Genomic DNA, 17,618 nt, shown 5'->3' with positions numbered 1-17,618 from the left:
CGGAATCAGGCGATTCAAGCGCCTAGAGTTTCGTCTCGAAACCCTCTTTCTGTTTAACCAACTCAAAGAAGTTTTAGCTACTGTAAAATTTGACTTAAGTCCAGATTAGTAAACGGAGTTTGTTTCTTTCGCCGTTTGAGTTTTGTTGCTTCGTTCGATTTGATTCTTTTTGCCAACCGGAGTTCTTAAGTTGAACTTTCTGGTTAGATCTCTTATTTGAGTTTTACCTGTGCACCCTTGCTTGATTGCTTATGAATGTCATTGTTTGTTTGCGATAGAGTACCCGGAGTGCGCAGCGTGCTACTACGAGTCTCTAGGTTTCCCGGATCATCAGCAAGGCAAGTAACACTTTGATCATACCTCTTTACCACCCAGTTTTTTACATTAGATCAACCCTCAAACTATTGCATGGTTAGGAACTGTTTAATATGTGGGTTTTGGAAAGTAGATGAGGTAGTACCTATTACATGTTTTATTATCAAACCCTTGGGAGTTACTTCTACGTTTGCTTATATTGCTATGATATGCTCGTAGATGTGGATTGGGTTTGAGTGATTACATGACAGATGTGAGATTGTTAATTAATGGTTAACTTAAGGTGGCTACTTAAATACACATCTGGGTGGATTGAGGCACCTGGGGAACCCAGTGTTGCCTGTATTTTTGGATATCCCGGAGTACCCGTGAGATTATCCTATGGACCGCCACCCAGGCTCAAAGGGATCATGAGATTATTCATGCTAGAAACTTCCGTGTGCGGCCACAAGCTATTATGGGCTCTAGCATAGTTGATTAAGTCATGTGAACTCTTACAGTGGTAGACTAGCAGATGTAGGGGAAAGTAGGTGTAACTGTCTACCAATCGTAAGGTGTTAACGCTTCTGAAAGACTGTGTCTCGGTCATCCGTTTCTCAAACATCATGAAGTGTGAGAAATCCAACGGAGGAGATCGAGTCTTGTGGGAAAAAGTGCGCAAACCTCTGCAGAGTGTACAATCTAATCATGGTTAGCCGTGTCCCCGGTTATGGACATCTTGAGTATCTAGTTTTTGGATTATTATGTGAATCCCATCATCATGTTACTTAATTAAATTTGTTGGGTTTAATGAAGATTACTTAATTGGGATTGAGTTGGGTGAACCTTTTCAATGTTTAACAACCACCATAATAGTTAAATAAAATTTAATCCTTTGTTGTAGGGAAAAATTGGCTTTTCGCAAAATTGTAACCATAGAGCTTTCCACCAGCCAAGTATGCATGTAGTGTTAGCATTATTCAGCTCATTACTCTCTATGTGTTACTTTGTCAGCATATTCCATGTGCTGACCCGTTTTCGGGCTGCAACGTTCATGTTGCAGACTTTTCAGACGACGAGTAAGGTGCCATAGGTCGTGGTCTTATACTCAGTGATGCCGTTGGAGTTGATGGACTCACTTTATCTTCCAAGCCTTCCGCTGTTATCGTATTAGATGGCCTTAAGCCATGTTTTTTGCAATAAGTTCTCTCTTGAGACTATTCAGTGTAATAAGTGTGTGACTGCTACTCTGTTATAAATCCTTCAAGTACTGTGCGTGTCAGCATTACCGATCCAGGGATGACACTGATGCACAGAGACTAGACTGTTTGAGGTCTGGTCGCTACATCAAACCATTTATATGTTTCAAATAGTGTTTGCTTTTTCAAAATTTATTGTATTTTCAAAATTGATTATGTTTCATATTGCGTTTTAAAAAAGTATTCTGGTTTTGAAATTTACAATTATTTGAATGTACGATTTTTTTAATCACACAAATATTTTCTTTACATTGTATAAAAATGTTTTTTAATGTCACGTACATTATTTTAACTCGTGACATTTTATAGAGGTCACAAACATTTTTCTTACACATTTGCTCCCATTAAAAAAAACTAATAAGTCTTTGCACTTTAAAATTTGTTCAGGTTTCAAAATTTGTTCCCATGTTTTCAAAAAATGTTTATGTTTCAAAAAGTGTTTGCTTTTTCAAAATTGATTGTGTTTGATAAAACGTATTCAGAATTTTCAACAAGTGTTCACACTTTTATCCTTTTCGGAGACTTCAAAAATTGTTAAATATTTCAATGTTTGTTTGCCCTTATAAAATTGTTTTCAAATCTCGACGCTGGTTAAACTGTTCGGGCCTCTGATTGTAGCTCTAACAACCATTAGTTTTAGGCTAGCGTGAGCAGTTAACCTGTGTCAGGTTTCAAGCTCGATTCCTCCTAAGTGTCTCTTTTTTCTGTATTTTTACATCGCACGTTAAGAAAAGAAGAAGAAACTCGCTTCGCTCCTGGTGGGCCGGTCCAGTTGCGTTGTAAAAAATCCCGGGATTCAACCTGCCTTGTCCATGATTTTGTTTGGGAACGCTTTCGAAGTTTAAAATAGACCGAAATCAAAGAGTTTGGTGTGTTGATTTCAGAGATTGAAAGTTTAGGGTTTGATTTAGCTTCGGTCTACAAATTCAAGATTTATTTTGGACTATTTCTGACCCGTGCACAACACATGTGCTAAACAGGTTGGCATCGTATGCCATGGGCCTGCGTGCTTTTGGGCTTCTAAAAAATAAAAAAATGTTGTGTCAAGCCGGCACGCGTGCCACACCTTGAGGCCCAGGCATGGCCCGTTTAGCCCGACCGGCATGGGGCACCTGACGTGCCGGACACGCGTGCCTCTGGGCCAACCTGCGAAGCACGGCCTGTTGGCCCACTTACAACTGACCAACTCAAGCATAATCGTCACATACGCCCCGTCGTAATGACCGTTAATATAACAATTTTGAACCAAAATGACAATTTAGCATAGTTGCCATATGACCCCGAGTCGCTAATTTTTCTATAACTCGCTCCAAAACGACCCCACGAGACTTCGTATTTGAAATTTGGGTCAGGTGATATGGCGCGCCCATCATCCACCCAAATATTAGTGTCACGAACATTTCAGACCACACGTTTCCTTCCACCATCGCACACGTTCTTGCACCCCTCTGTTTGGTGCCATCGCTGCCGCCCGGACCACCATGATTTTGCCCCTGTCGTCTTCCGCGAGCCGCTCCCGGTCCTCCCATGCTTTGCCGGAGGACCGCCGTGACAAGTAGCGATGGAGCGAGGATTCCAATTTTGAGTGTAGAGTAAAAAAAAACAGTGCATCTTAGTGGCTTGCAATATGATATTATTGTAGTAGCTGAAATGGTGGATTCGCCTGGTACATTATAATACCTCACTCCTTATACGGAAGCAACCCTGGCTGGTCGACTGGAGACGGTTTTTTCCGTGTTGGGCCAGCTGCTTCGATAGTTTACTTTAAGGAAGAAAATAACGGAGAGTTGGTTTTTTAGAAGACTAATGGAGAGTTAGATAGTAGATGGGCGGGGCTGCCTGTCTAAAAGGAACCGATGTGCATATTATTACGCCTAGCGTACAATACATAAATATATTTTTCTCATGGTAATATGTGTCCCATTCATATAATAAAGGCCAATTACAAGCCATGCATACACCACATGACAAATTAAAAAGAAGGGACATACTTGCGTGAGATCTCACATTAGGTGAGATCAATGATATCGTTTTTTTTGGAAAAAAATCTACATTTTCAAAAAATTAAAATTAGACACACGTCAATGGTTGATGTTCAACTTCAAAAAGTCTCAGCTCCTAATTTGACCTACAATAATAGAAAAAAGACAAAATTGGACATGAATAGTGTCAAAGTACTATTAGGCCAAAGCTGCCATTATTCACATTCGAATTTGTGTCTTTTGAATCTCCAAATGTACATCGAATTTTGAGCTGATTTTTTCGGAGTTATAGACATACCCCACATGGATGTTGTCAAATAATTTTAGTTTTTAAAAAAATGTGTAAATATGAATTTTTTAGGTTGATCTCATGATGTCACTTAATGTGAGATCTCATACAAGTCCCCCCCTTAAAACGATAGTAGAACAATAGCCTTTGCATAAAGGACCACCAACCTGTCAATGGCTAGTTCTTTGATGATATTCCAGTACTTTAGATCTTCCCTTACGGACTCCTCCAATGGCAAGTTTGGTCTGCTCCGACCTCTCTTAACATTATCAACACGCTTTAGCCGTTCGCTGTGCACTGGAGCTTCTGTAGGCATGCACTGAATATGCCCAAATCATCTCCGACAATGTTGGACCCGATCCTTCTTTGTGTGGCCATTCATTCATCTCAACATGCGCATCTTTGCTACACCTAACTGTTTAACATGTTGCCTTTGAGTAGGTCAACACTCAACACCATAACATTGCGGGATTGGCTTAAAAAGTCTTGTATGTGCGTGTGAGACTTGCTATAGAACAATCTTCAAAATTTTGTTGCGCGTCGGAATTGTTTGTCATTAGCTATCGTATTTTCCTGGATTTATTTTAGCCTTTTCAGCGATGTTCGTTCAGTAGGATGAGTGTATGTGCATGCAACGATGTTCGTTCAGTAGGATGAGTGTATATGCGTGTATATGAGTATTTGCAATTGTACTGTGTTCAAAAAGCTGTTTTCCTGTAACAATTTCTTGTCTTCTTTGGCTTAGGATTTTCATTGTTGAAGGGACTGAAGCATTGGGAGTGCCCTCGGTGCGCCAGTCTTACCGGCAGTAGATTAAGTACCGTTGAACCATAATTAGTCAAGTGAAGATCAAAGAAATTCAATAATGAAAGAGTTCGATATGTTTTTTTAATTTCAAACAAGTTCATTTTTTTTATTTGTTGCGTCCTAAACTTTCACCGAGGTCCAGATTAGCATGAGGTTTTGCAAAAATCTAACACATTTACCACAACTTGTCACCAACGGGCTCAGAACATGTCTTAACAACGCGGCTTCCTCAAGAAAATCACTCAGACAACCCTAAACAATAAATACATTCATGCAGGCAAAATGGAAAGCAGTGACCAACTACTCCCCCACATCTTCAAGCACGCTGACGACATTGCGGTGATCATCTTTGCAAAGAAATTCCAATGCAACACTCCGGCCACTGGCAAGACGGTTTTCCGACTTGACGCGCGCTCGTACAGGGTTAGCTGTTCTCGGCCATGGATCGATCTTCAATGCTTTGAGAACCGCAGCATTGTGGAGAATATGAAGCGCCAGCTCCAGTTGATCTTTCTCGCCGATGAATCCGCTTATATGCACCAAACTGAGATGTGAGTGCGGGCGTGAAGGGAGACTCCTCAGCTCGCCGTCTTCATGACAGTACCGCTTGTGTAGGAAATGGTCCATTACCATCTTTAAGCATGAAAACCGCTTTGTTAGTACCTCAATCAGGAATGACCAAACAAACTTGTACTCCCAAAAGGTCTTATAAAAGTTTACAGAGGGAGTAACATGTATACAAGAAATAAAATAAGCAATATAAACTTACAGGAAAGAGATAATCATATAAGATAAGAGAGACACTAGATATATAGACATATAAGCTACACGGGTGACATGTTATTTGCCGGACCAATTAATCAATCAGCTCTGTCCATGTTAGAGATCACGGATTCCTCATGATAGCTTAATACTACAGGAGGTTGCACAGACTAGTGTTGCGCAAATAGTTAAATAAGCATGCTTATCTACACATCAAGACTCGATATTTTAGCCTTCTTATATGTTTTTAAAGGAATTCCATCATGTCTCGCTTCATTTATTAAAACTAGGGGAATCATCCACCCAAACATTAGGGTGAAGTCCACTCTCTTTAGCTAAACTATGAGCAACGATTTTTTTGCATCCCTTAGGACAGCAATCATAAACAACTTCATGTCTACATACAAGTGAAGAACTGAAAGCTGAAAAGGATAGGCTTACATGCAATTCTAGTTTTTCCATGAAAGGGGCAGCCTCTAGGAGACAACCAAGGTCGAGGATATCAGTTGTCCCGCGTGCAGAGTCAGAAATAGTCCAGTTTAATATCAAATGATGCAGAGAACGAAATTTGGAAAGCCTGCTCACTGAATCAACCTTCTGCATACAACAAATATGAAACCAACATAAAATAAATATGAACATAACCAATGAGAATACAAAAACGGCAGGGGAAATGCAAACCTCAAGTTGTGTGCAACTTAATGAGAGCATCTCAAGACGTGGCAAGGTAATAACTCAATCGATAGTTTCGTTAGCTTCAAAGGTGCAGCAAACTCCATTGGTATCAATGAACCTCTATAGTGGAGTGCTGGCACTCCACAATCTAACGTCATGTCTTCAAGTACCGGGCAACTCAGAACAAGCAAAACCTTAAGGCGATTCAGGCAATGTGGAATCCTTAAACTGGTAAGCATCTTACAGTAGGTAATACGGAGGCACTCTAGATGATTGCCTTCAGACAGCAAACGTTGAACATCTTCATTGGTAATACTAACATCTCGCAGGCAAAGCTTAGTGAGATTCTGAAATCCCCTGTAACCAGCAGGCGGATTTAAAGAAACAAACCAAAGCTCCAGACGGCGCAAGTTTGAGTTCTTTGTATCAAGAACCTGAAGAGGGAAATTATATGGCACTGTCGTGGGCCCATAATTCACTGCCCATAATTCAAGAATGAGACCCTTCGCCTTCGACGCAATAGCATAGTTGAGCAATCTATCGATATGACCCGCGTATCTATCACAGAGATCATGCCTGATTCTGATGTCCTCGGTCCCTACACCCTCGTATTGCTGGAGAAGTGCACCAACACTCTTAATAAATTTGCGCCTGTTGAGTCTAATACCTCGAGGACCAGTCCAGGATCGTTCCTTGTCGGACTCCGACAAGACTGTGTGATGACTGAGATCAATGTAGGCGCGGCACAACCAAACACGCCGCCACTGGCTCGACAAGATGCTTGTCCTGGCAGCTTCCTTCAATGACAGTTTAGATGTGATGGAGCTCAAAATATCCTACAGCACAGAGTGTGATCCAACATCAGCAAGACAAAAAAAAAAGAGAGCATTGGTGGTCTGCTTCAGCTTTTTTTTGGGAGGAAATAGTTTGTTTCAGCTTACATTGGGTAGACTGCTGATTCGAAGCCTGGGTTTCCTTCTCTTGGCAGACGTGCTCTGCGGGCTACCTGGTGGCAATTTCCTCTTGGCATTCGACAGTGGGCTACAATGACCTATCCCCATTGTTAAAAACTCGGAAATTGTCCAAAAAGTACCGGAGGTCGATGGATACTGAAGGGGGTTGAACCTATTAGATAGGCTGCCTAGAGGAAGGGGATTGAACCGACCGTAGACGAATCCTGAAGGTCGGGATGATGGCCCCTAAGCAGAGTCTAGCTGAGGTTGGCAACGAACGAAGAATGAAAGAGACTGACTGGCAAAGGGTTGAAAATATCGGATTTTGCCGCAATCGCCGCAGCAAGAACAGAATCCTCACTTTTGGATCTGGGCGCTACTGACTGGGAGCCTAGGTGGCGGGGATGCGCGGGGTTACCGTGGGCCGTGGGGCACCGGCGACGAGGAACAGACGCGGCCGTCAGAGGGGCGCCACCGGCGCGTGAAGGTACAATCGATGGCGCGGCCACGGACGGGAAGCAGAGGAAGGAAGAGGAATAGAATCGCGAGCGAAGCTCGTGGTCGTGTTCGAGCTGGACTTTTTTTGTTTCATCAAGGGAAAGAAAAAGGAAAACTGACCAGCTCGGCGGAAATAAGGCCCACGAGGAAAAGTAAAAAATCTATTCCAACCCTAAAAAAAACACTTAAAAATCTCTTCCTTTCTCAAAAAGGAAAAGTTAAAAATCACTTCCTATCCTGCTTGCTGCTCTCTTTATTTTGCGAGAAAAATTCCGATCTATTCATTATTGATTGCAATTTTTTGTTTGGTAACTTATATCAAGCTGCCCGCAAATATCATGGCAGTACAAAAAAACACAAAAGTTACAAAAAAATACATCCATGTTGTTAGACCACCTAGCAGCATTTTCTCCCATGCACAGCTTCAAATAGAGACATTTGAAGACTTTTAGCTGTTGTTGTGGGAGAATTTTGCGTAAGGACGGGTGTGCCACCATCTGCCGCCATCGTCGTGCTCACCCTCAGATTATAGATATTCTAAGGCAGATTGCCGACCCATCGCACAGGCCACAATCGACTTGGCCCGGCCCAATACACAGATTTCACTTTTCGATTATGGGAACCCAGGTTTCCAGCCTATTTTTGGGTTTTGGGAACCTTTTAGTACGTTCCTGAACCGTTTTTCTCTTTTCCTTTTTCTTTTTCATTTTGTCTTATTCTTTTGCCTATTTTTTATATCTCCATTTTCTTTTTCCCATTTATTTTTCTTTCACTTTAAGTTTTATTTTTCCTTTTCCTTACATTAAATTTTATTTCTATTTTTTAAAATATGTTCATGTTTTTAAAATGTTCCTAAATTTCGAAAAATGTAGATATTTTTTCATAATTTATTAAAAACTTAAAAAATGATCCTATTTTCAAATTTTTCTCACAAATTCAAACAATGTGTTGAAATTTTAAAAAATGTTCATACTTTTTAAAAGATGTTCAGATGTTTAAAAATGTTTCTGTTTTCAAATTTTGTTCAAAATTGAAAAGATGGTTGAGATTTCACAAATACAAAAATATGTTTTCATTTTTGTAAATTTTGTTTGGAGTTCAATATTTTTTCCATTTTAAAAAAAATCTGCGTTTTTCAAAAAATGTTTGGAATCTTAAAAATTGTTAGAATTTTTAAACTATTTGAGTCAAAAATTCTTCTTGTTTTGTCAAATAAAATGTTCGGAATTCCAAAAGTTCTTCACATTTTTTCCAAAATGTTTGGAATTTCATACAATATTTGAGTTTTTCAAACATATTCAACACTTCAAAATTGTTAAATAAAATTCATAAAATGTTTTGATTTTTTCAAAAAATGCTTTCAAATATGAATGTTGCTATGTGTTCTTATATATTTCGCGCTTTCTATCATCACCAGTTACCGTCAGGTCGAGTGGCAAGTAGCACGCGTCGGGAGTGCTAGGTCACGATTTCTTGCAAGCTCACTCCTTTTCTACGACGAGATAGCGGGGCAGGGACACGGCACGACTGACACTCTTTTTTTTCTATCTAATTTGTATCGGTACTAATTCATGTATTTAAAAAAATCATGTCAGAAACTACAACTGATTATTCTACTTTGGTATTAAAATTTAGTCTGTCCATTGCCGCATCACCTAAATGCAATTTGCCTCCCGAGATGGTAATGCAATTTGAAATGATCACCTCTGTGATCACCCTGCTAGGCTACCTGTGATCAATGCTTGGTATCTTGTGTGTCCTGGTCGGAGACGCCCCTATCACTAGCCCCGTGCAGTCACATCGAGAAGGCGAGTCGCTGAGAGGAAATTGCTTTGCGCCTACCAATCATCAGGATGACGCCATTCTAGAGAAGGTGTTTCTTGCTAATAAGTACCATCATTGATGGCTTTACATGTAAAAATGCCAGAGCCGCGTGTTCTAACTTTGCTCGGGGCCCTCGAAATTTCAGGACCGATCCTTTTATAAGGCCATTGAGAGTTTGAGACATCCTTGTCCATCAAGCTCCCGTAGTGCATCAATAAGACCATCGATACATTGCATTTTGCCCGGTTCAACGTTGACCGCCGCCATTGACCTCTCCATTTCATGATCAACCCCCCACCCCCTCGTGTGCCTGTCGGTGGACCTCCTCCGCTTGTCCTATGTGGTACCGATCATCATGCCATAGTGTCATGTTTATGCGCACTAAATATTTGAAATAACAATAGAGCATTTTGCAAGTTGTTTCCGCGAGCAATACACCCATATGTATATTTCAGAGCTTTCGAATACCACTACATGTATGTCGCTTGGGTGATCCATGAGTGCGTAGTAATTATTTCCATCCTTTTGCTACTGTTCAACCACTTGGAATTTTTCTTAGGTGACGCTGAGTCTAGAATGAGCAGGGCTACAGGGACGCCACGACATCGCCGGCAGAAGCGAGGCGGGGACATGACAAGTGTAGGTGCGGGGGTGGTGTGGTGGAGGGGATCACCGGCGCACGAGAAAGTCCCGGGGTTAGAGGGATGGCCGCGGAGAGCGGCAAATTTGACAATTTTGACCTATAATCGAAAGCAAATCACAGAATGAACTGGTTGCGAAACTATTTCACACCCCTGACCCTTTTGTGTAGCGCCCGCCACGCCGGCGCCACACCCTACGGTGCAGCGCCTAGCTCCGGGGCGTTGCACCACTGTCCACCGTGGCAGCCCACGGGCCCGCACCCAGCAGTGCAACGCCTCCGAGCTAGGCGCTGCACCTGTAATGTGCAGCGCCTAGCCGCTAGGCGTTGCACGTGTAATGTGCAGCGCCTAGCGGCTAGGCTCTGCACTGTGACTTATATGCAAACGCGCCAGCCCTCTCCTCCCCCACCCTCCCCATTGGCAGTTACAGAAAAAAGGGCGGCGGCCATCTGCACTCCCCCTCTCAATCCCCTCTCCCAAATCCTTCCGATCCGACGATTTGGTCCGTGCATTTGTTCACCAATCCATCGTAGAAGGTACTCTCCTCCGATCCCCTTCTTTCTATCCATTTTAATATTATATTTTGAAGATTTGGGGAACCCTTGTTTGAATCTTGCATGTATTAGATTTGGGCAACTTTTGTTTGAATCTTGCGTATATTAGATTTGGGGAACCCTTGTTAGATTAGAATGTGGTTTGGATAGATAGGTTGACATGTTATTTATATAGTTTGGATACATAGATTGACATGTTTTTTGTATGGAGAAGTAGATTGACATGTTATTTGTATGGAGAAGTAGATTGACATGTTATAGTTTGGATACATAGATTGACATGTTATTTGTATGAAGTAGGCCCAAGTAGGGGGAAGCACCATATGCTTTGGATCTTGCATGTAGTAGGCCTACTTTAGTTTTTTTGAATTGAAAAGATAATCGTGTTGACAAGAATGCTTTGTTGAAATTGTTAGGATGGTTTGGCTTCTCGATGATCACTGGGACCATCAACACCGGTCGTACGCTATGTCGGTGCAGCAGCGGGTAATACTGAAAGTGGCCGGTGTTATGAATTTCGTATGTTTGTTCAAACACAAATGCCCCATATGTAATGTTATGATTTGTTTGTTTGTAGGAGCTTGCACCTCTGAAGCTTCGGTCTCACGGGATCACCCTTGGAGGGATGAGCTATGATGAGCGGTACACACCTTATGTTAGGGAGGCAGGACTTCTCCCTTTCATTGAGTTGGTCCGCCGGTCGACGCCACCCAACAATGCTGCAGCACTCACCGCGCTTATTGATCATTGGAGGCCGGAGACACACACTTTCCATCTTCGGACCGGGGAGATGACCGTGACGCTGCAGGATATCGCTATGATCACCGGTCTTCCTATCGATGGCAATCCTTTATGTATGAACACCGATTCTGAAGGGTGGCGCGCGCAGATGCAAGCCCTTATCGGTATGGTTCCTCCGGAGCCTCGGGAGCCAGAAAGGGAAGATAAGAAGAAGGAAAGAGTCGCAGCGGGCGCTACTTTCACGTGGATATCATCGAACTTCGCTCATTGCCCCGATGATGCTAATGAGGACATGGTGAAGACTTATGCTCGTGTCTACATGTGGTACGTGGTATCGAGGACAATGTTTGCTGATGGCACAGGAAAGAATGCTCCATGGATGTGGCTGAAGGCGTTGACCGTCTTCGATAGCAAATGGAGTTGGGGTTCGGCGACACTAGCTTACTTGTATCGACAGGTATGAAGTTGTTTCCTTTTCACTTCATTGATACATTATCAATGCACTCTTGCGGCAAATTTGACCATGTTCTTTTTTATGTGTAGTTGGACGATGCCAGTTGTAGGCACACTGGAGGTATTGGTGGTTGTCTGCTCGCACTTTCCATATGGAGCTGGGAGCGTTTGCCGGTTGGACGACCTAAGACCGTGAAGTACGAGGATTGGGACGATAAAGACGACCCACTACGACTCCCCACTTGGGCTTACAAGTGGGATGTGTTAAATGAGACGACGGATGATCCCTCTGTAATGTACAAGTTGTACAAGAGCGAGCTGGACGCGATCACGCCTGAGCAGGTGAACCGACCTTGCATAAGTGATTATCATGCTTGTATCTGGATAGGTACAGACATATGCAGCGCCTAGCTTGGAGGCGCCACACTCTACAGTGCAACGCCTAGCTCGCAGGCGCTGCACTATAGAGTGTGGCGCCTCCAAGCTAGGTGTTGCATATGTCTGTAACTAGCCAAACTTCTGTTGCTTTTCTGGATAGCTACAGACATGTGCAGCGCCTAGCTTGGAGGCGCTGCACTGGTCTGTAGCTATGCAGCCAGAACAGAAGGTACTTTACAGTTTGAGGCACTTGGACTTGGACTTAGTGAATTTTTTAGCTATCCAGAGAGCAACAGCAGCTAGGCGCCACATGGTAGATTGCAGCGTCCAAGTACTTCACGACACATAGTAGTTCATAACACATACTACTTCACGACACATGGTAGTTCGTACAACCAAATCAAGGAGGACACATAGTAGTTCACCGCACATAGTAGTTCTAACAACCAAATCGAGGAGGAGACATGGTAGTTCACGGCACATAGTAGTTCACAACCAAATCGAAGAGGAGACATAGTAGTTCACAAGCAAATCGAAGAGGAGACATAGCTCTATTGCGTAGAGGAAGGCCCCTTTCCCTTCTTCTTCTTCCTCTCTTCTTCCTCTTCCTCCTCCCTTTTTCTTATGAGGTGAGCCTCCTTAACCACCCTCTCCATGAATATCTGCTTGTCCCTCTCTTCTTTTTTAGCTGCAATTTCCCAAAGCTTCATGGTTCTTTCTTCAAAATCCTGTTGACGCTTCTTCTGTGCCTCCTCAACTTGCCTCATCAACGCTTGCTCCCTAGCGCGCATCGCATTTGCCGCACTCTGTTTTCGCTTCCTCTCCTTCTCAAGCTCCTCTTCCTTCTTCTTCTTTAGCTTGGCTGCATCCTCCTCTCTAAGCTTCTTCGCCGCCCTCTCCCACCATCCGGCCATCTCATCTTCGCCATCCTCCTTCATCGTTGGTTTGTTGGGTTGGGAAGCCGCCATACCTACAATGAGTGGAACATAATGGTTAGTAAGGACAATAAGAACAAATGGAAGCAAATATGAAAGAGAAGAACATATGGAAAAACAAGAACATATGATACATTATAGTTAGTGAGGAACATACGGAAACGGTCCATCTAGTTATCCAAACATTCCTCTATAACGAACTTGCGCTTGTCCATCACCACGGCCAAGTCCACCACCAAGGCCAAGACCATCACCAAGGCCGAGACCATCACCACGGCCATTACCACCACGTCAAGCTCTTCCACCACCACGGCCGAGACCACCACCACCACTTCTACCACCACCACGGCCTCTTGTAAGTCCAAGTTGCCGACCTCTTGGTTGGCTAGGCACTTGTTGGCTACCACTTGGTTGCCTTGGCACTTGTTGGCTACCACTAGGTTGGCTAACACTTGGTTGGCTAGGCACTTGTTGGGTACCACTTGGTTGCCTTGGCACTTGTTGGCTACCACTAGGTTGGCTACCACTTGGTTGGCTTCGCACTTGTTGGCTACCACTTGGTTGGCTACCACTAGGTTGGCGACCACTAGGTTGGCGACCACTAGGTTGGCTACCACTTGGTTGGCTCCCTTGTGTAGCTCCATGTTGGCTTGTGCTTGCATCATTTTTCTTGGACCTTTTCCTTGGTTTCGTACATTTTCTTTTGTTGTGGCCATGACCTTTGCACTCCCCACAACGGGAGCTCTCACGAAGCTCTTGGAATTGGTCGTTGCCCGCTTCGCGGCGCCCACCATGGCCCCATCCGTCCATGTCGCCTCTAAGACGCTTTGTCTTACGTCTACCCCGTTTAACAACCTTCAACTCCGGATCCGGCCATAGTTGAACTCCATGATACTCCGGCCATTGTGATTGGTCAAAGTATGGGTGAAAGCGGGGAGCCCATGTTTTCTTGACCGTCATGATTGAGAACTGGGACTCCCTCACGGTGCATGGGTGATTGATGTCCACATTCCTAACGCGGCCGGCGGCATACAAATGTGAGCATGGGAGATGAAGCAACAATGGCCTCCCGCAAGTGCAATCACATTGTGTTAACGACACCTTGAAAGCCCGACCTCCATGTTGCCGGCCATCGTTTGTGGTTCCTCCTGGCTCTTTCACTTCGTACTTCCACTCCTCATTGTCATATAATATAGCTTCTTCTGAGTCCGCCTTCCGTGATTGAAATAGCAACCATTCATCAACTTTGGGTGGGAACTTGTACTTGTACTTCCGTGGGTTCTCACCCGCTATCTGTGCATCGGTTTCCATCGAGTACTTTACAAAGTACGCATTCATCTTGTCAAATGTGTATTGAACTATTGCCGTCACGGGTAATCCACGTGCACCTTTGAGCACCCTATTGAAGCATTCGGCCATATTGCTTGTCATTTGACCGTATCTCCGGCCATCTTCATCAAAAGCACGTGCCCACTTGTTCCGGCATTGAATGTGCCTATTGAGAAACTCTTGACCCCCGGGATCAAGTTTTTTGTGTGCGAGCAATTTGCTGTACAAAGTGGCGAAGCGCTTATCGGAGAAAGCGAGACAACAATCTTGAAGATCATCGGCCAACTCCTTAAGGCCACATGCCCTATAGAAGTTCGAACAAAAGTGCCTCATGCACCATCGATGGTGCAACGGAGCATGCCCGGGAATGTCAATCTCCACGGCGTTAAGAATTCCTTGATTCCGATCCGATATGACACAAATTTCCCTTTGAGCGGGTAACACCTTCGTCCTCAAAAGATGCAGAAACCACTCCCGGTTGTCATTGTTTTCCACCTCAACCAAAGCAAATGCCAATGGCAACACCCGGTTATTGGCATCACTTGCTATCGCAACCAACAAGGTGCCCTTGTATTGTCCGGTCAAGAACGTGCCATCAATTGCGATGACCGGCCTACAATGTTCGAAAGCCCTCACACATTGCTCGAGCGCCCAAAAAGCACGGCCAAATACTCTGACTTTCCTTCCTTCATGAACCGTTGTTTGGTGCCCATGAGGCTCGACCACATGAACCATGCCCGGGTTTGTCGCGGCCATGGCTAACAACAACCTAGGGATTCGGTTGTATGCTTCCTCCCATGTACCATACAACATCTTAAATGCGGCTTGCTTCGCCTTCCATGCCTTGCCGTATTTCACCTGGTAATGAGAGATGGCTTTCACAAGGTCAATGACATGTTGGACGCTCATTGTTGGAAGTGTGGATATTGAGTTCGAGAGCCTGTAAGCGATGAACTCGGACGTGAGTTGTTTGTGGTCTTGGGACACAATCTTGCCATCCACCCTTTTGCCTTGGCACATGTGAGTTGGCACACAACTCACTACATGCCAAGTAGGACCTCCTTTCCATGGTCTTGCACGCACAATCCACGGACAACCGCCACGGCGTCTTGCCACTCCTTGTTGGACCTCCTTTCCACGACCTCTACCACCACCACAGCCTCTTGTAAGTCCAAGTTGGACCTCCTTTTCATCTTCACATGCACATGCAACCGTGTAGCGCACATTAACGTCCGAGTGCACCACCTTGTGTGGACGATAATGCGTAACCGAGTAGTTGTCGAGCCACATCTTCAAATCCAACAAGCTGTCGAACTTAGAACCTTTAGCAATCCGGTTCTTGTCGTCTACCAAATCACGGTGAGAGCTTGGCCTAACCCCAAGAGCTACACATTGGCCACCATCTACCACGGCTTCATCCGCGAGACTAACATCCTTGAACAATGTAGTCCGATGATCCCGACCAAATACCTTCTCGAAAGCTTCGGCCTCCTTCACCGTGAACCCCTCCGCATCAACTTGTTCATCGGGACCATCGTCATCCGAGTCCGATGCATATGCACGGGAAAAAGGGATGGAATGGTCCATTGTCTCTTGCAAATGATATTTGTCGAGATCACCCACATTGTTGTCATGGAGATCAACTTCATTGTCATCGTCCGCATACTCATCGTTGTTCTCTTGCAAAGATTCATCTTGGTTGTTTCTACACGGGCTCAATGTTGGCCTCACTTCTTGGGTCAAAAGAGGTTCAACAATTTCATCTTGCTTCAAGGGTGGGGGGCTACTAGCAACCAAAGGGGAGGGGTTCCGGTTCAAGTCCAAATGCAAACTTGACTCAACCTTCTTCGTTGCAAATAACTCAAGAGCCTTGTCTAGTGATTCGGCCACCGTCTCCTTGTATGCAACCCAACGTTGCTCCGAGTTTACACGCATTGTCTTCCAACGGATGTGCATTCCAAAACCAACATTATGCCTTCCCTCCAACTCAATGATATCACTAGGGTCCATCCAATTCAAATTTTTCCTAACTTGTTGCAAGAGCTCCGCATAGCTAGGACTACTATCAAACACAATGTCAAGCTCATCCGGGTCTGGTTCTTTATTGCCTTTCAAAAAGGCGTCTTTGTCCCCATGATGAACAAACACACATGTTCTTCCCATCCCTATAAGCAATGAACACAAGGTAACATTGCTTCCATGAGTACTAATCCATGGATTAACACCGAATACAAACCCTAATATATATATGAAACAACAACCCTAACCCTAACCCTAAACCTAACCCTAACCATAACCCTAGCCCTAAACCTAACCCTAGCACCAACATAAGAACACCCATAAGAATAACCCTAGCATACTAACAAAGCCTAATCATAGAAATTGGCAAACAAACATCTCACATCTCCATGCAAATCTCTAGATCCAAACTAAACTAGGGTTTCCCCAAACTACCAACAAATGAGCAATGGGAGAACTTTACTTCGATCAAAACAAGGGGATCGGAGATTATTACCTTGCGGGAGGGTTTGACTTCGAAATACACGGACAAATTCTTCAAATTTGCAAGATTTGGAAGAAGATTTGAGAGGGGGGGAGAGTGGGAGAGGGGGCAAAGCTCGGGGAGAGAGTGAGAGAGTGTGTGGTGGGGGGGGGGGGGGGGTGGGGGAGGGGGGGCCCAGCCAAGTGGCTGGATAAGTCACAGTGCAGCGCCTAGCCGCTAGGCGCTGCACATTACACGTGCAACGCCTAGCGGCTAGGCGCTGCACATTACAGATGCAGCGCCTAGCTCGGAGGCGTTGCACTGCTGGGTGCGGGCCCGTGGGCTGCCACGGTGGACAGAGGTGCAACGCCGCGGAGCTAGGCGCTGCACCGTAGGGTGTGGCGCCGGCGTGGCGGGCGCTACACAAAAGGGTTAGGGGTGTGAAATAGTTTCGCACCCAGTTCATTCTGTGAATTTATTTCGTTTCGAGGTCAAAATTGTCAAATTTGCCGCGGAGAGCGGGGGGCGTCTTGCGCAGGCCGGTGCTGCGGTTAATTTGACTGAACAAAAAGATCATCATCATCAGGTGACTAATATATAGTCGGCCCCTTTATTTCAACAAACGCTGGTTGCAAAATTAAGCATTCCATCTAATTGCAGCACACCATTGTACGTACGAGAAGTCGGGAGGCGGGAAAACGTCGTCGCGGCACTTCTTTCAATAAATTCTTCCTGAAATCTAAAAAGCGCTTCGAACCGAGC

At 44.4% G+C, this 17,618-nt stretch overlaps 1 protein-coding gene across 2 annotated transcripts; it reads right to left on the bottom strand.

Annotated features, from left to right (window-relative positions):
* Positions 1-4,707: 4,707 nt before the first annotated feature.
* Positions 4,708-7,619, bottom strand: LOC109755755 (F-box/FBD/LRR-repeat protein At1g13570). 2 transcript variants are annotated; one of them, XM_073502471.1, is made up of 4 exons: positions 7,010-7,619; positions 6,075-6,904; positions 5,835-5,987; positions 4,708-5,264 (listed from the first exon to the last, which is right to left on the bottom strand). In XM_073502471.1, exons 1-2 carry the CDS (start codon positions 7,127-7,129, stop codon positions 6,092-6,094), a joined length of 933 nt encoding a protein of 310 aa, XP_073358572.1. In that variant the 5' UTR covers positions 7,130-7,619; the 3' UTR covers positions 4,708-5,264; positions 5,835-5,987; positions 6,075-6,091. The 2 variants fall into 2 exon arrangements, with proteins under 2 accessions (XP_073358572.1, XP_020170235.2); XM_020314646.4 differs by having other exon boundaries at positions 5,835-5,990; positions 7,010-7,618.
* Positions 7,620-17,618: the final 9,999 nt, after the last annotated feature.

The sequence above is a fragment of the Aegilops tauschii genome, chromosome 6, assembly GCF_002575655.3.
Source record: "Aegilops tauschii subsp. strangulata cultivar AL8/78 chromosome 6, Aet v6.0, whole genome shotgun sequence".
Classification (NCBI taxonomy): domain Eukaryota; kingdom Viridiplantae; phylum Streptophyta; class Magnoliopsida; order Poales; family Poaceae; genus Aegilops; species Aegilops tauschii.
The sequence above is the reverse complement of the archived record's forward strand: the minus strand, read 5'-3'. Positions and strand labels throughout refer to the sequence as shown.

What these genes read in the sequence shown, in the direction of transcription:
- LOC109755755 (XM_073502471.1), bottom strand. Translation starts at nt 7,129, where the DNA reads ATGGGGATAGGTCATTGTAGCCCACTGTCGAATGCCAAGAGGAAATTG. An exon ending in GAATCAGCAGTCTACCCAAT is followed by an intron (nt 6,905 to 7,009) that starts GTAAGCTGAAAC and finishes TCTGTGCTGTAG; the next exon opens with GATATTTTGAGCTCCATCAC.